The sequence below is a fragment of the Canis lupus genome, chromosome 7 (genome assembly GCF_003254725.2).
Source record: "Canis lupus dingo isolate Sandy chromosome 7, ASM325472v2, whole genome shotgun sequence".
Taxonomy (NCBI): domain Eukaryota; kingdom Metazoa; phylum Chordata; class Mammalia; order Carnivora; family Canidae; genus Canis; species Canis lupus.
The window spans coordinates 57,580,208-57,598,974 of NC_064249.1; the positions used below are offsets into that span (position 1 = coordinate 57,580,208).

An 18,767-nucleotide genomic window follows, 5' to 3' on the forward strand; every position below is an offset into this window, starting at 1 on the left:
CTTGAAGGGAAAGGGAGACGTCAGTGAGAGGGGATGTTGTAATTGGGTCTTGCAAGGTTGTTCAGTAGGTAGTTGAGGTAACCAGTGTCAGAGCATGAAAGGTTCTGTGTTTTGAGAATAGAGGATGGTCTGCTGTGACCAGGGCAGGTGTGTGCGAGGGCGTGTGGACAGTGAGTCTGGATGGGGAGGTGAGGGGCCTTGAGGGCATCTGGGTCCACAAATCCCTGGGCATCCATGAGTGAGACCTTAGAGGGAGCAGAGCCCCTGGACATACATGCCAAGGGTTGATTTATGGCCTGTGTGCATATCTTAGGGTGAGAGTGCACAGCTTTCAAAAGGTCAGGGGCAAAAAAAGGATAAAACAAAATACCACTGCTTTCAGCAGATGAATAATGTGACTAAGATGGTATTCAGAAAGATTATTGTGATGTCAAGTTGAAAAATGGCTGAGAATGGGAAAATATTAGAATCTGGAAGACCAGTGAGAAGCTTTCTGAAGGGGCCAAGAGGAATGACAAGAGCAAATTACAAGGCCAGGGCATTGGAGAGAGAGGATGGGGCACCAAAGAGAAGCGCCAAGGGATGTCATTGGCCAGATGAGGTGACCAACTGAGGGATCAGGGTTCATGAGCAGGTTTCTGGCTTGGTGTCTGTTAACTGAGACATGTAATGCAGGATAAACATCACATTTGGAGAATGGGGAAGTTAATGAGGAAGTTAGAGTTGGGACCATTTTATTTAAAGCTCAAGAGAGTTAATGTGGGGTCTGAATTTCATCAGAGAGATATAGGCTGGAAATAGAGGCAGAGAGACAGGAATACCGAGATTGGGTCCCTGGAGAACACTGGCACTTGCGGGGCTGGGGGGTCATCAGTAAAAGAAGGGAAACAGTCAGGGGCATGGAAGAGTCCGAGAATGTGCTCCCAGAGGCCAACGAGTACAGAGTTTCAAGGAGAGACTGTTCTGTCTTGTGACATGCATGAAGAAAGCAGGGCCACAGCAAGCACAGTCTCAGTAGAGAGGTAGGGTAAGAGGCAAAATATACTGTCAGGAGAAATGACTCCGAGGTGTATGAAAACTAGTTGGTTAAAAAAAAATTAGTAGAAAAGGGAAGCAGAAGGGGGTAAAGTATCTGGAAGAGGTGAGGGTGAGGGAAGAACTATTTGGGGAAATGCGGGCCTGAGCAAGTTTTAGGCATCACAGAGAGACAAGAGATGGGAAGTATTAGGGAGCCAGATTCTGGAGAAACTTACAGGGAACAGAAATACACTCAGGTCAAAGAATTAGCCTTGGAAAATAGGAACCGCTTCTCCCCTGAGGGAGAACAGTTCATTTGGAGATGAGGTGGAGAAAGTGAAGGGGTTCATGCCTGTTGCTTCTGTGTTCCTAATAAAATGAGAGGCCACATACATATGAGAGGTTTACCAGGAAGCACTGAGCAGCATGAAAGGTAGAGGTAAATATTTAAAAAGTTGTTGCAGGGAATGAAAAGTAGAGTCAACTAATCATAAATTAAAGGTGACTAACTGGTTAGCCAAGAGAGCCCTCCACACACCAACCCTAGAGGGTTAAAATGCACAAATATTATGACACTTGTTTTTGTTGAGAGCTTACTTTTTTCAAGATAGTGTGTTAGGTACTATCCCTTACGATGAGATTAGTGTATGTGCTTATGTGATTTTCTTTAGTGGTATTTATTGGACAGAGGATTCAAGCATGGACAGTTATTGATCAGGTGTGTCGGGTCAGGAAGAGAGGGGAAGTAAGAGTATGTGTGAGTGAATAGGTGTGGCTTAGTCCTAAGCCCTTTTGGGCTGCTAAAACAAAAATACCATAGACTGAATGGCTTAAACAAGAAGTATTTATTTTACAGTCTCGGAGACTAAAAATGTTAGGATCAGAGTACTAGCAGATTCAGGGTCCGGTGAGGGCCTAATTCTTGGTTCACAAATGGCCATCCTCTCACTATGTCCTCACATGGTGGAAGGGGTGAAGGATCCCTCTGAGATCTCTTTTATAAGGCCCCTAATCCTACTTATGAAGGCTTTGTCCTCATGACCTAATCACCTTCCAGAGGCCCCTCCTCCTGATACTATCCTGTTGAGGGTTAGGATTTCAACATATGAATTTTAGAGGACATGAACATTCAGTCCATTACAAGGTGCCGTCATTGGGTAAAACTCATGGAGCAGTGTTTCTAGAAGTGTGGTCTGGGGATCATTCACACCAGAAGCAGCTCCGGATACTGGTTAAAAATGTAAGCCTCTAAACCAAACTCCAGATCCATAGAGAACATCAGATTTCCAGGTTGCAAACCCCAAAATACAGTTTCACTCTCAGGCAGTCCTCAGAAAACCTGGGTGGCCAGAGTTAGATTTAGGGGCTGAGCCGCCACAATGAGGCCCAGACTACTGTGTGAAGCATCTCTTGCTTTCACTCAGCTGAGGTCATAGATTCCACCACAGTGCTTAGCTCTGGAGACCAGAGGTGCCCCTAAAGCTAGAAGCTTCTGCTGTCACTGTGTTTATGAAAAGGTAGTTTTGTAAAGTGCCCATGTCCTCATGTTATTCTTTCTGTTTTAATGTTCGTGCTGGTATATGTGGTTACGTGACTGCTCCTAGCTGCTAGAGAGGATGGGAAAGTGGGTTTTAGCTTCTTCCTCTGGAAGGCAGGACTCAGTGATGGGCAGTTCCAGCAGGTGGAATGTGTTCACATAAAGCTGGGTGGCTGCAAACGTAATCCAGGGGTGTCTCCTGACATAGGAGCTTTGAGAATGGGGCCAGTAACCTTCATTCTAAACAGCCATGCCCGATGATTCTTAGCCATACCACCAAATTTAGTGAGCTGCTTTATTAGAAGACCAGATAGATGGGAAAAATGAGGATCTAGCAGAGATTTTTTTTTTTTTTTTTTTTTTTAGCAGAGAAAATTTTAAGCTAGAGCTGACTGGCTTTCAACTCTGACACTGCTAGTCATTCTAGGTGACAGTGAAGCTTAGGAAATGAATACAGATCCGGGCTTATAAGGATGATGTACAGGAAGGGGAGAGGGGACAGTCCCTCCTTGCCAGTAAACAAGGTTGGGTATTAGAAGGTGGTATGATTAGCAATCATGAACTTCAAAGGAGGTCAATTTATGAAAGAAAGTAAATATTTTTTTGTAAAGTGTAGGTGTAAGTCTGTGGAATACCTTCTTTTATCCCTGACTCTAAGACTATGGACCTAGGAAAGTGAGCACTTAGCACAGTTTGAAAGGAAGAATACTTGTTCATTTAAGATGAGGAGTGAGGTGGTGTTCTAGAAAAAACACTGAGGTGCTGCATATGGAAATTTCTTGGTGATGAAATGGTTCCAGAAATCCTGGGAGGAGTATATGACATACCATATTTTCTTTACAAGACACATCATTATTTTATAATGACTTTTGGGAACAAGGAAGCAGCAGTCCATTAAATGCACACATTGTGAGGTATGTCCCTATGTCAGGATGCTAAAACATATACAAGTACATGTGTCAGAGTTGAAGAAATAAGTAATAGTTGTGAATTATGACACTGGAGGAGGTTGTCAGCTTCTCAATAGTTAGGGATGAGGAGAACCATTTGGAAGAATGTGATAAAAGCTGTGAGGCTTTCAGGGGTGGATTAAAGGCTCATTGGGTGGGTTAGAAGGGAAAAGTGGGGACAAAAAGCAAAGATTATTACCTGGATGCTCCAGTTAGTCATTCAGAGTAAAGCGAGACAAAACCATAAGTAAGATGTCATGCGCAGGATTAGGGGATGAGAATTTGGGCTTTCCAGGGGCTATTGTTTTGGGTCATCTACATGTGGGACACCTTTGGCACAAATGTCTTATAGGTATAGTTTAGCACCTGATGGAGCCAAGGGGTGGGGATACAGGTTGGAAGGAAAAGCAGAAGAAAGAGAGGTGAGACAGAATTTGAACATGGCTGGCTTCACCCTTCCTACCCATTCATTCATTTGTTCATTCATTTGCCCAATGTCCAGGCATTCTGGGCACATGGATGGTTCAGTCTGTTAAGCATCCGACTCTTGGCTTTGGCTCAAGTCATGATCTCAGGGTCATGAGGTTGAGCCCTGCATCAGGCTCTATGCTCAGTAAAGAGTCTGCTTGAGAATCTGTCTCCCCCACCCCCATACCCCACCCTCTCCCTGTTTGCATGCTCTCTCTAAATAAATAAGTAAAATCTTAAAAAAAAAAAAAAATCTTAGATTTGGTCACTTCAGGAGTAGTTGAATTAGAAATTGTGTAAACAGACACAAAATTCCAGAAGTTGAGAAGCCTAAGTAATTCCCCATTGGGAATAGGCAGTTTCTAGGGTTGGTTCCAAGGCGGGCAGTGGGTAACAGGGGACAAGATGACTGATATAACCAATAAGCCTTGAGCTGTGCTCAGGTAGCAGCCCAGAGGGTAAGGGAGAGTATGTGCTCTCTTATTGTAAAAATCATTTTTTGACTTTGGAGTGAAATTCACCCAATAGGATATTTCTTCAGGAAATTCAGGTCTTTCTCAACACTGTCATCAGATCGTTAGGCTGTGCACATTTGAACCCCTAAGGGTAAAGTGGTGATAAAAAGCCAGGATATCTAGAATTAGGCTTTAGGTACCAAGAAATAGATCATAGGCCCTAAACCAAGTGCAGTAGTCATGGAAAGCTGTTGATTTATAGGGAAAACAACTCTCTGGCTAGAGATAATATCTTACTTGAAATGTAAGAAAAAAATGTAAACGTAGGTAATTCATACGTACTGACTATTCTTTTAAGAATTATACATTTTTATTTTTTTAAAGATTTTATTTGAAAAAAAGATTTTGTTTATTTATTCATGATAGACGTAGAGAGAGAGGGGGGTGGGCAGAGACATGGGCAGAGGGAGAAGCAGGCTCCATGCCAGGAGCCTGACACGGGACTCGATCCCGGGACTCCAGGATCACGTCCTGGGCCAAAGGCAGGCGCTAAACCGCTGAACCACCCAGGGATCCCCAAGAATTATATTTTAATAGAAGGGGGAATCCCTGGATGGCTCAGTGGTTTAGTGCCTGCCATCGGCCCAGGGCATAGTCCTGGAGTCCCGGGATCGAGTCCCACATTGGGCTCCCTGCATGGAGCCTGCTTCTCTCTCTGCCTGTGTCTCTCCCTCTCTCTGTGTCTCTCATGAATAAATAAATAAAATCTTAAAAAAAAAGAAAAAAAGTAATATCCTAAGTCATGTCATGAGATATGTTACAATGCACACTTCCATGAGCCTGTAGTCTGGGCCTGCATGTACCTCACAGACCCCAGACCCATTGAGGTTTCCAAACTGTGTGGTATTATCACATGTCTTGCTAATTCAGCATTAAGAAATTATAGTAAATGTTGTACATAATCAATGATGCAAGCAAGTTTTTCTCAGATGTAGAAGAAATAGGTTGGCATGCAGGCTTTGTTGCCAGACTAATGGATAGCTTACAGTTCACTCTCATTCCTCCACTTGGCCCTCTAGCTAACTGGCAGCCCCTCCTCTTTTCAGGGACCCAGTTCTGTTCTTCCCTTTCTAATCCCACTTCTGTCTTCCAAACAATGAAAATCAAGATTTGATAATTACGTTATTTATATTTGTGTGCTGATAGCACTGCTAGATAAATTGATTTCAGCAAATAGATTTATTTTTCGACCTTTTAATTTCTAACTGGGGAAAGAGCACACTTTCTCATTGGAATAGCACAGGCACGGAGTGAAGCTTGGGGATTCTCTGTGGAGTTCAATGGGTCCTTCTGTTGCCCTTGAAATCTCAACAAATGAAATAAAGGGGGCTAGCCTGCCTGATTGCCTAATTCGTTACAAGTAAGAAAGATGTATCCTCTCCTGGTTTTAAAGCCCCAGAACACTTCTTTGAGTGAAACTTGAGGGCACATCCAGTATGTAAAGGGGGTGAAAGTAGCTTTAGTGAGTGCGGTGGTGGGAGAACCTAAAGTCCTCCCTGACCACAGGCTCTCCTTGAGAGATTTTTTTCTCCTGAGGTTTGTTTGGGAACCACATCACCAGCAGTTCAGCTGCTCAGTGCCTCTTCTTGCCTGTTCTCTGTAATATGCCCCTTCCCTTCACTTTCTGTGCATGAGGTCTTTTCCCTAATACCATGTGTTGAGGAGAGGGAGCTAGTGTATTAAGAATATGCAGATTATGACCTGCTGAATGAGGGGGCACAAGCCACCCACATGGGGTTGGCATCCGACCTCCCACTTTGGGGAAATGAAACCCATGGGGTCCTTTTGACTGAGGGTGCAGTTTCAGTATACCCACCCAAAGGAAGTAGAGTCACAAGATTTACTTATGTACAGATCCCAGAAGCAAGGGGGCGCAGTGAGCTGGGGGAAGGCAGTCCTGTTCCAGGTTGAGTGAGCAGGAGGTAGAGCAAGGTAGCCAGCACCTATCACTTACAGGGTGGTTGGGGCAGAGGTCATTTAACTTTTTGTGGACTTCATTCTAAGTGGTAATTTTAAAATGTGCCTGGCAAAAGCAAAGCAGGAATTTATGACGGAAATCCTAAACTGAAGTCCTTATCTAAGTATCCAGACTCTGGGTGTGAGCAGGGTTATCATACTTCGAAATGCCTAGGCAGCAACTCAGAAAAACAAAGTTGTTTTTTCAGAAGAACAATAGTTGTTTTTCTCATCACAATTGACCCCATAATGCCTAGACATTAATCTTTAGGGAAAATCATAGGCACTGCCAAGACAGCGGAGATATTACAAGCCACTGGCAGGGTTTTGGTCACCTAGAGCATGAAACACTTGAACAAAGCAAAAATGCCAGTCAGCAATACCAATAGACAAACAGCAATTTAAAATGCTGTCCTTAACCACCACCCCCATTTGTTGGGGTCCAGCCAAGAAAATAAACCAAAGCCCCAGAAAAGGCTAAAGTAGATATTTGATCAAACACTTGGATGAGATTATGGAATATTTGTACCTGTAGGGCCATATTTTATAAATTTGTCTGAAGCATTCCAGAACTATTAATATACATGTAGCAGGTGGGGCCCTTGCCAGCACCTACAGCTCCTTCCCTGGCCAGTAGGTAAGCTAAAATTGAATGGTTATCTAGAACTGTCTGTGCTAAAGAATCATGTTGTTGTATCGGGGCTAGTCTTTGGTGTGATAGCCCAGTGTGTTCAGCAGGGTGGCTGACAGGTTGGTGTTTGTCTTAATAAGTTGTCCTTGTGTGCCAGCACCTATCCCAGTCCCAGTGAGGGTTAGCAGCAGACCTCGGCCCGATGTAAAGGGGCTAAATTCTGCCTGCTTTTGACGTGATGGGGCAGAGTGATGGATGGGGTCTGTTCAGTGTTTTGTAAGGGTAGCTCCAGGGAGATTGAAGTTCATTGGTAGGCGTAGATGGGACTCTTGGGGCCTGGCACGGAGGCAGTTGCTTTGGAGGTTGAGTGATGAAGTGGACATATGGAGAGCCACATGGGTGTGATGGCCCAAGGGCACTGGACCCACAGTGGACACGAACTGCTTAATCGGGGAAGCCAAAATAAGTTGGAGGGTCCCCCTGGATGGTTGGGCCTTGAGGGCCAAGACCATAGGGGTGGTTCTCCTTGGGACAAGGTGTAGATCATACTCATCCATGTGGTGGTGGTGCCTGGGCAGATATGGAAGAGTATAAAGGGCCCGGGGGAGGGGGGAGGGGCTCCTGCCAAGTATCACATAGTGTACTGCAAAATGTCCTGCATGAAAGCAGTGAGCATCAGAGAGGCCCAGCAAGCCATAGGGATGCATGGGGCCCTTCTGCTGGTCGAATGGGAATGGGGTCAGTAAATCAGCTTGGTAGGCCACTAACTTGGAAACAGCCTTCACTGAGCCTGGTAACATGCCTGACAATTATAGCGACCCCCCCCGAAATGAGCTCTGATTTCTGCCTATTGTATACAAATATTAAGACTGTTGGAAGGCTTGAATGGGAGGAACCGTCTATTATGTGTGTCCCAGTGGATAATTAGAGAACTATATGGGTGATTGGCCCCCAGAGGAGAGACAAGTTCCAGGGAACTGCTGGGTTTATAGGGCAGCGTCCTTGGCAGTTTCCACTTTCGGAGGTCAGAGTATATGGGACCCCAGATCCTGCTGCCAGGGCTGGAGGATTCTAAGTGGTGATAGCATTTGCCCTCGTGGTGGGCTGGCAGTCTTTTGGAGACCCTACGAAGCCTGAGCAAAGGCTTCAGACTTGTATTGGAGCTGTCTTGGATTAGAGACCCCTGATCTCCAGAGCTGCCCACACAGAAGAGCCTGTTAGTCATTGTATGAGGGAGGAAGCTGAGTCCAGGAGCCGCCCCTCTAGGGAGACTGATAAGGGGCCTGGAAGCCCTACTAGCTGAAGGAGCAGAGGGGCCATTTGCTTTTTTGGGGCAGACAAGATATGGCCTTCAGGGAAATTATCTTTTTCAGGTCTAGCTACATCACTGATGTGGTCTAGTGCCTTTTATGCTGTATATCACCTTGTTGTGAGTTGTAACAGTATGGTCTTATAATTGAGGGGGGAGCTTCAAGAAGAACTCCTTAGGGGCACCTGGTGGGGGGAGCTCAGGCGGTGAAACCTCCAACTCTTGGTTTTAGCTCAAATCATGATCTTAGGGTTGTGGGATCCAGCAAGGTGGCTCCCTGCAGTGGGGAGCCTGCTTCCTTTCTCTCTCTCCCTCAGCCCCTCCCCCCATTCATTCTCATTCTTTTTGTCTCAAAAATAAAATCAGTCTTTAAAGAAAGAACTCCTTAGATTCTGGCCTGAAGGGCACCTTCTGGGTTGGAAGTGGTCCGGGGGGGGGGGGGGGGGGGGCGGTGCTGTGGAAGCATGATATACCCATTGATCCTTCCCAATTTTACATAAGAGGAGGTATGCTTCATCTAGTCTTGTCCACTCACAGTGAACCTGAGCTGTAATAGCTGTGATGGATAGAATGGCCTGGTGCCAAGCCATAGAAACCCAGGTTAGGAGAAGCAGAGCTGCTTTCTCCTTATCCTGCAGACTCCAGAGCTTGTGGGGGAGGTCTCTTCCTGAGCATCTATTCCCTTTTTTGTTTTCATCTCCTGCCTTGGTAGCTCAATTCATTTGGGAGTGCTGTCGCTGTGGTGACAAGTCTGGAGTCTCCTCTAGGGTGTCTCTAATAAAATAGACCCTCGAAACCTTGTGTTGTTTTTTTGTACAAATTGTGAATTTTGGGGTCTTTGGCCTCTCCAGCCAGGGCAGGCATCTTAATTGCTATAACCAACAGCTGGGAACCAGTCCCAAAGACCTGAGCCAATTAGCACCCTTCTTCACCTTCCCATGGGCAGATTTTTCTAGAAAACCTTAGCAATTCTATCCTGTATAGTTACTTGTCTGTTTCTTTTCACACTGGTGGCTGGATGTCTTGGTTGGACAGATAGTAACAGGGAACACCTGGGATGGAGGTTGCCTCTTCCCTGACTCCCATGCTGCCATCTCCTGTTCTAGTTTATCCCAGCCAACCCTCCCAAGTGGTCAGGATTCGCCTCTACCAGTGCAACATTAGCTGATGTATCCCAAGTCTCAAGAATGTGGCACCAGTGATTAGGCATGTTGATAGGCCATACTGCTCAAGACAGCCTACGCCTTTTGAGCAGGGTTCCTACAAGTGTCTGTTAGTTTTCCGACCTGGGAATTTGGGAGGACCTGCTGCCATGTGTTCAGGGGCCCTACTTTTAGTAAGAATTGGTTTTGCTGTACCATGCCAGGGGTGGGACTCCTGACATCCCATGGGGTTGGGTCATTTGCGACCCAGCAAGGAATGTGGCAGCATAAGAGGTGCTTGCCTAGGCAGTCTTTGCCCACCCAGAGCACCACGGTGCCCCTGGTAGAGTTCATGTGTCAGGGCTGGCTTTCCAAGCCCAACACCCTAGTCCCAGGTGCTGACACCAGAGGCCCAGTGTCAGCCTCCCCTTGGGGCACTAATGTATGGGAACTCTCCTTGGCTCCTAGGACCTGATAGCCCGCCTCCCCTGTCCCTGCCCGGGAAAAGGAGGCAGAGGCCTAGTGTTCCATTTAGCTCATGATGGCATAGTGCTGGGACTGTCATATATGAGCATTGCCAATTCTCTCCAGACCTGATACATAGCAGGGACTTGCTTAGAGACTCATGGGAAATACACCTACCTCAGGCTGGGGCCTGCCAGTGTTGTCTTTGCAGGGGAGTCTGACTTCAACAGCAGCGACAGTTTAGGGTGGGGATTTGTGGCAATACCTGTCTGCCACAGTCCACAGTGGTGCAGGGCAATTCCACAGACTGCCAGCAAGCACTGGTTCCTTCCCAGGGAGACTGAGTGGTTTGGGAGAGGAAGTTAGTAGCTGTTTGTAGCTCCAGGGCATTATAGGGCGATACAACCTGCACCCACAATGCTATCCTCCTTGCCCATTGTGTTGAGAAACAGAGCAGGTATATCCAATTAAGAATACCAAGATTATGACCTGCTGAATACGGGAGCACAAGCCCTCCACGTGGGGTTGGCAGGTAGCTCCCTCAGCTTTCGAGCTCCCATTTTGAAGTCAAACCCGAGGGGTCCTTTTGACTGAAGGTACACCACACAAAGGAAGTGGAGTCACAAGATTTACTTACAGACCCCAGAAGCAAGGAGGTACAGTGAGCTGGCGGGAGGGCAGTCCTCTGTTCCAGGTTGAGTGAGCAGGGGATAGAGCAGGGTAGCCAGCACCTATCACTTATAGAGTGGTTGGGGCAGGGGTCACTTAACTTTTTTGTGGACCTAACTCTAAGTGATAATTTAAAAAGGTGCTGTGGGGAAAAACAAAGCAGGAACTTAAGGCAGGAATCCTGAAGTCACATCCTGATCTAAATGTTGAGGCTCTTGTGTGAGTTCGGTGATCATACTTTGAAATGCGTAGGCAGCTGCTCAGAAAAACAGAGTTGTTTGTCTCCTCAGACTCCACCCCACCCCACTAAATTATTGTTTCTTCTTCCTCTTCTCGCTCTGATCACACTCTCACTGTTTCCAGTGGTGGCAGTCCTGTCTTGGAAGCCTGTCTCCTACCCTCCACCCCCACACCGCCAAAGAGTAACGTTGCTGGTCCCCCTGGCATGACAATGTCTTGCCCCTGGGTCGTCTTTGGCCTCCAGACTGTAAGAGAGGAGGATTTCAGAGGAAGGAGCAATATGCACATAGGAAAGCTGCTAAGGGAGTCTGAGGAATGTGCCTGGTGCAGCAGTTGGAAGGGAGATGAACTCTGGGGGCCTGGAGCATTAGAGAGAGTAGATGGTGGCCTGCCTGTTGAGAAGAGAGCTGGAAGGCTTGCCTCCTCATTTGCCAGTGCATGTGTGTTTGAGATAACAGACTAAATGAGACTGGAGAGAACCGCTGACAATAACGGTGATTGCAGCTGGATCAGGTCCTGTCAACCTGGAAAATAGGCAAGGAAATCGGTGTAACAGCACATAAAGAATCCCAGCTTCGGTGACTTCTGTGAACTGCCTATAATTTAGCCCAATGGCTGTCACGGTAGCAATCATGCATACCATAAATGCATCAGATTTATTGGTGTGAATTTTAATTGATTACGGTGGTAGATACTGTTTTTGTCAGTGGAGTCTGTACTTACACTGACCAGTCTTACATGGTGACCTGCCCTTTCTCTGTGAGTCCATAGATCACTCTTTCCTTTAGGTGAATCTTGTCACAGGAAAGGCTGGGTGTTTGGTTATAAAAGACCACAAACATCGTCAGGAGAACTGGCAGATGTGAGAAGATTGCACATTTTCCCCCCAGCTTACCCTTTGAAATGTAGGCATTTGTATTTTAAAATACTTCTCTCTGGCATGCCTCATGCTTAGCGGAAGCTGCTGGTATTCCTGCCTCCTTAGGGAGAAGGGAGGGATGGGGAGAGAGGCAGCTGTGAAGCCTTAGAATATAGAACAACAGGAGGAAGGGAAAGGGTTCTCTCCAGGAGGAGCTGAGGATTTTGTATGTGGCATCAGGGCCACTGAGGCTCAGACGACTTGAAGAGGGACACTTCATTTGTTGGTACGTATTTAATGAGATGAAGAATGAGACAGAACTTAGTTCGGTAAGTTCTTAGTTCTGTTTTTGATTGAATTAATGGGAATGGCTTTCCATCCAAGAGTCATTCCTATTTCAGTGGTATACAGCAGAAAAGCTACTAGTAAAAACACCTCCAGGAATATACTTGTTAATTCAGAGAGCGAGTGCCTAGTAGGCCAGGAATATCTTAAAAGCCTATAGTTTTCCAGGTTTGCATACAAGGGGATACTGAGTGGGTGCTAAAAATATAAATGTATTGAGTTGTGTTTGCAAATTCTCTCAAGAAATGTGAGTAAAGTAGAGGACAGTAATAACAGCTAATGTATATTGTGTACCCCTGTGGCTGACGCTGTGTTTGATCCTTCACACGCACCATTTTATCTGGTGGATGCAGCCACACTGGGAGGCAGGTATTACCATCTGCTTTTACAGAGAAAGAGGCTGAGGCACAGAGAGTTAAAGTGTCCCTAGTACACAGAAGGTAGGACCTGGCGGCTCCCTGCCAACCTGACTGCTTAATTAACTCTTAGGTACTATGTGCTCATGCTGCCCGTGTCAATGACTTTGAAGTTAAAAGTAGTTTAAAAATACTTGAATGAGTTGTAAAATTATGATAAGCCAATTTGTAATGACATGCAAATATTTCCCAAGGATAGTAAAATGGTCACTGTATTACGCAGAGCAAAAAAATTAAACAATTTGGTTTCTGTTTGGCTGATTTGCCAACGATAGTGAAGCAATCATAGAATTTATCATCCAAACTAAAACCAAAAGGGGGTGATACTAACAATTACATGGTGATAACAGTAACACACTGTGTACTGTCCTGGCAACTAAATTATGCTATCACCCCACTGACTGTTGTCTATCTTGCTTCATATTAAAACAGTTCTTCACGTGTTTGACCTTCCAGGGGGAATCCTCCACGTCAACGTAAGTGAAATCAGTTTTGATGAAATTCATCAACTCTTCTCCAAGGACTTAGATATTGAGCCAGGAGGTCACTGGAGGCCTAAGGACTGTAAGCCCAGATGGAAGGTGAGGTAGATTTTCTCATAAGTGATGACATTGTTATTGTGCATTTGAGAAAAAGTGTGCTTGATTCAGAATATATAGCAGAATATATCTGTCTCTTGGTAATTTGAGACCTCAGAATTGTTGTATCTCATGTGTAGGTATTCACAGTTCCAGTACGATTTCTCAGTGTTACTTGTGAAGACTATAAGCACACCTTTTTGTTTACAACATATGGCTCATGTGTTGTCCTTTGGAGATCCTGGTAATAAATACCTCCTTTGAGATTGGCTTGCAAAGCAGATTTTGTTTTTCCTGTTCCATTGGAAGTGAGGCTGTGACTTCTGTGCACCCCGCTGCTGTCCCTAATGAGTACTGTCACTGGCAGGCATAGCCCCTCCAGCTTCTGGAACTGTGATTTCCAGGTGGGTGTCACACTGGGGTCCCTCAGAGTCTCAGAATCCTAAAGAGGCAGCTCAGAGCTCCCTGTGGGACACACAAAGGAAAACTTTGGGTTCTTCACCTCTATTTCAGAAGACGGAGCACAAGCATTTTATCTTTTTGACGTGTCAGAGTTCTACTTAACGTTTTGTTTGAAAACCTATAAGGGAATGTGTCTGCCTCTGCTGCTTAAAATAAATTGAAAACTATGATTTAAATCAGAGTTGCTCACAGTACTATCAAATTGGCTAGTGAGGGCATATTCCTGTAAGGTGGTGATGTTTGGGTAGGAAGTAACATTTACATAATTCAAGTGAAAATTACATATGATGAAATCAAACGTGCTATCCTCAAGGATGGTGATATAGCCTTAATTTGGGAAACGTTTTCAATTCCTCTTTTCAATATTTGTATTTTGCTAAAATATTTGTCTTTTTGTACACAAAATCACTGCTGAGGAGGAGAATTTAGATAAAAGCCCTCTGACTTTTCTGGCCATGAACTCTTTGTGTTTGAGGAGTATGTTATTTATATCTACATCTCTAACGCAGAGCATGTTATCTTGTCTGAGGTAAGCACTAAACCCAGTTCCGTTGAGTTGAGATTACGAGATAAATAAATGCCTTCTTACAAATGATTAAATAAACGTTTGTGTTCTTTTGCCTCAAACAAGTTGTAAAGCTGCTTTACAGTGGATTCCACTACAAATTTTGGCAAATCATTTATTTAACAGATGTCTAGTCAGATTCAGTTAATAAATGTATCTTCATATTTCATGACTGATTTTTCTCACATTTATATATAAAATAGGCCTAATTTATACAATTCTACTTTTAAAAAGTGTCCGGGGCAAATAAATTATTTTTCTTCCTTGGGTGATGAGTATATATATTGAATGCTAATGAGAGAAAAAAAGCATAATTAAGCACAATAGCTATGGAGTAGCGTGGAGGTTGGTCCTCAGCCGTATTTATGTGGGGTGCAGCATCCTGCTCGAGTCTGCATGGTGTACTATGGTAGAATAATTTGGGATTGGGAAAATTAAGTATTCTTGTTCTTTCTTAATTGGTCCTATATCAGACACTGGTTTGTTTTTCTCCTTCTCATTTTCTGGGAGAAACTATACCACACAGACAAGTAATTCCTGTTTAGAGATTTTAGTAGACTGTAAACTCCCTGTGAATGACTGGGTGAGAATATTGAAAGTGGAGTTCCTAGGAGCAATCTAATTCAAGGATCTAAAAATAAGCTTATTTTATTTAGGAACCGTATGGTAATGCTGCTCTTATTTCAACTTTACGCAAACCCTTCTCAGAATACAGTTTCTGGTTCTGAGCTCTGCAGCTAAAGAGTGAGAGGAAGTGTGGACATCATTCAGAGATGATGTGTACTTGCCATATTTAACTAATCAAGGACTCTCCCCCTCCTCTCCCTGTCCCCAGCCTGTTAACAATCTAATCATGTCCCATTCCAGTCTTGGAACAAAGCTGAGTGAGAGGGAGAGAAGAGATTACTAGATTTATGTTAAACCTGTGCTGCCAGCTTGATTCTTAATATTTGAGGTTCTTTTTCTTTTTTTAAAAAAATACCAACTAAGTTCATTGATGGCCAATTAATTAGAACTTAGAACTGAGATCTTCTAAATCTAGTGGTTTCAGCAGTTCTCAGGTATTTTTGAACACTGGAGGTCCAAGTGGAAATTCAGCCCATGTAGGAGGTCTTATGGAAGCAAGCTGATTTCCAGGAGGGTTGGGAGAGGAAGATGGTGATGCTTTTTTAGACTTCCGAAGTAAAGTGGTCACCTGTGACATTGCCTTTCCATTCAGATGTCACAACTGCTAAACTGCTTTTGCCTAAAACCTAAAGGCTTAAAGAACCAGGCAGCTGCCTTTGTGCACATCTGCTCAGAGGCATGGGTTCCATTTCTCGTCCCAGGTGACTCAGAGACGAGTCTTCACCACCTGTTCAGAACTACCCAGGGTGTTTGGTAAAAATGACAATTCTCAAACATAATGCTCATTCTGATTCTGTTGGTGGGAAGGGACAAAGAACCTGCTTTTTAAATCAAGTGCCTCCTGTTTGAGAAGCTCCTAGAGACACTGGGAATGGGGGGGATGAGGAAGATGGACCTGAAAGCAGGGCAGAAGATTGAGAGCACAGCAGCTTTGTCAATGTCAGAGACTTGCCCTTTGTCAATGGCAGAGACTCTTGTGCCCTTGGGGCAGATGTGAAGCCGGGTCACTCAGGGACACCATCACTGCTGGTGTGCTTGAAGTGTGAAAGTAGGACAAAAACCTGGGGAAAATGTATGTGATAAACACTTCTCTTGCTAATCTCCTCATAGTGAGTATAAGAGAAAATAAGCAAGCTTGAAAAATAGGTGCATAAATTCAGTAAGATCAGTGGTTTAAAGTGAGTGCAGACTGAATGGGATAATTTTGCTTGAATAAGAGGCAATGAGGAGAGATTCATGAAGTTGAAGTGTCATTTTGCAGAAGATCATGACCAGATGTTGTGTGTCTCCACTGGAGATGCATCAACAGGAGAGTGGCTCAAGCGGCAAATTAAGGCACACATAAGAAATGGCCTGAAACAAAGGTTATTAAACTTTGAAATATATTGTTACAGAACGCTGAGATCTTCGTTTTCCAGACAATAAATTGTAAACTATTGAGAATGTCATTCCACAGCCACAAGAAGCGACCTGCCAAATGAATTTTAAAGATACCGTTTAGCTTTATTTTAATAAAAACGTTGCTTTAGGCATATTCAAAATATTTGATAACCGTCTCATTAAAAATAAGGACATTTATTTGCTATTAAGACAACAGTTCAGCTTATTTTGAATTTGTCAAGACACTGGTAATTTTTTTTCTAATATTCTGTTTCCATATAAGATTAAGAAAAAAGACACCAACTCTTGATATTTGAAATGCTTCATTGAACAGATGACTGTGTTAGGGGCTATGACTTTGTCTTTGTTTATTCTTATATGTTCATCACTCAGCCTAATTGTATTTAATTAATATGGACTCAGCAGCCGTTTAATAGCTTCTTTCCTTAAATATTTATAATTCTCCTCATCTGCTTTATAACTCTTTTACATTATGTCTTAGGCAGCTAACTTGTGGCCAAAATGAGGAAGGGCAAGCTTGACGCTTACTTCTTTCTGCAGAAGTTATCATGCTGTTCACTTCAGATAAGGCCAGTGGTAGGGATCTGTTAAAGCCATCTGACTCCTTGCTCTCCTTTTACTTTTCATAGCAGTTTGCCCACCTAAGAGTGAGTCTGAGGTTCCCTAACCACTTTGGAGTTGTATTGATTTGGGAATTCTGTGACTGCGCCAGCAGTGGACAGGTCCCCCATCAGTGGAGGCTGTCCCTTGCCAGCAGTGCCATGGTACAGGAGGCTGGAGGGGACAGAAGGGCCTCATAGATGTGTGGTAGCTCTGCTCCAGCAGCCTCGTGGTGCTCAGGTTCAAGAGGTGAACCAAAAGGGAATGGGATCCCCAGTGGGACTGGCAGAGAAACCAGAGCCTTTTTCTTTTCCTACCGTGTACTGAATAGAAAACAGTATAAACATGAGAATATCAGCATCATAGCAGCCCTTGTGTCTTTTTGCTATCTCATCAGTATTAGGGGAAAATTAGTGGTGGTGTTTCTAGTGTAGACTCAGTTATGCTAAATTATTCTTTATGGGCTTTTAAAAATAAAGGACCATTTTAATAATTTAAAATTTCTCTCCTTTATGATCCTGGTAACATAAAATACACAAGTAAGAGTTACTATTTTCTGTTGACTGTATCTAATGTCACATCCTGATTTTACAAATAGGATTAGGTCCTAAACCTATGCCCTTTCAGTTATTCGCATTTATTCATTCACTAGGAAAAATTTGATGTAGGTGAAATTTCAGTAAATCATAGATTCAATGTTCCTGCAAAATATTCTGTTATAACCAGTTTAGACTCTATTTTAAAATCAGAATATAGAGTGATGCAGAGATAATGTAATTAGATATATTTTGACTGTTATGTCCTTTGAAAATCCAATGGTTTGAGGATTTATAACCTTAAAAAACAATTTCAACTGGTATTAGAAAATTTACAATTATAATAAACCCAACCTAGCTCAGAAATTGCTAAAAAAAGTAATATTTAGGAAACATTTCATCTTTTTCAAGGGCAAAATCTAAATTGTAGGGCAACTTAGCTTATATGACAAAGTTTAGATCCAGGAAATAGAGAATTTGAATATGTGATGATTGATAATATTCATTTATTCTTATTTTATATGAACACATTTTATATACATGCTGTTTTTTAGTCTTGGTTTTCAGAGTTCCAATACTTTTTTCCTATTAAAAGAAACATTGATTTGCTGAGAAACTATAATTTCCATTTATGTGTTTCTTCTTTTGTTCTTTAGATTATATAAGAAACACATTTCTTTGGCTATTTAAAAAGGACACATTTCTCTGTTTTCTGCTACTTACATTACCTTTTTTTGTTAAGCTTAATATTTTAATGTAATTTTATTCTCAATTGCATTTTAAACTCAGTATTATCTTACCACTGAAATACATATAACATGTACCAAAAATTTATTTGTGCATTTCGATTAAAGGAAAAATGTCAATATAATTATGAAACTCCTATGTTTTATCCCTTATTTTTCTCAAACATAACTCTATAGACCAGATAAGCCATGTGTAGGATAGTATATACTCAAGTGGAATCTCTTAAATTCAGTTTAAAAGCCATGAATTTATTATTTATGGTCTACTTTAAAACCTAGAAGTTTCTCTTGACACACCCCTTCCCCTCACTCCTTATATCCAATCCATAATCTAGTCCTGTTAATTTACTTCTTAAATGTTTCAAAAATTCATGTACCTCTTCTCCACCTTCTCCACAGTTCTGGCAACCATCACCTCTTGTCTTAGCTAATTATGTTAATGTCCTGTTCAGCTCCCTGAATCTATTTTGGGCTTTCTCTAGTCTCCTCTCCATAGTGGTCTTTGCTATCTCCAAATGTGATTTTGTCACTCTTAATAAATCTTTACTAGATTTACAAGATTTCTCATGGTGTTAGGATAAAGATCTAAGTAAATGAGTGGCTCTCAGAGCCCACTTATGCCCCCCCGCCCCAGGTTCAAAAGACCGTAAGTGACACAAAGGCAAGGGCCATATCTGTTTTTTCTCACTGTTGGTGAGAAAATCCATAAAAGTATGACTTTAAAACCTTCAGA

General features: G+C 43.2%; 1 protein-coding gene across 3 annotated transcripts in view; it reads left to right on the forward strand.

Moving 5' to 3' along the window:
* Positions 1 to 18,767, forward strand: part of B4GALT6 (beta-1,4-galactosyltransferase 6) — a 67,733-nt gene that overhangs the window by 34,192 nt on the left and 14,774 nt on the right. The window contains exon 5 of one of the 3 annotated variants that reach the window (XM_035718471.2): positions 12,952 to 13,100. The exons of 1 other annotated variant lie outside the window; for it this stretch is intronic. In XM_035718471.2, coding sequence (XP_035574364.1) covers positions 12,952 to 13,100 — 149 coding nt within the window. The remainder of the gene's footprint in view (positions 1 to 12,951; positions 13,101 to 18,767) is intronic. One more of the 3 variants, XM_025429232.3, reaches the window with a different exon arrangement.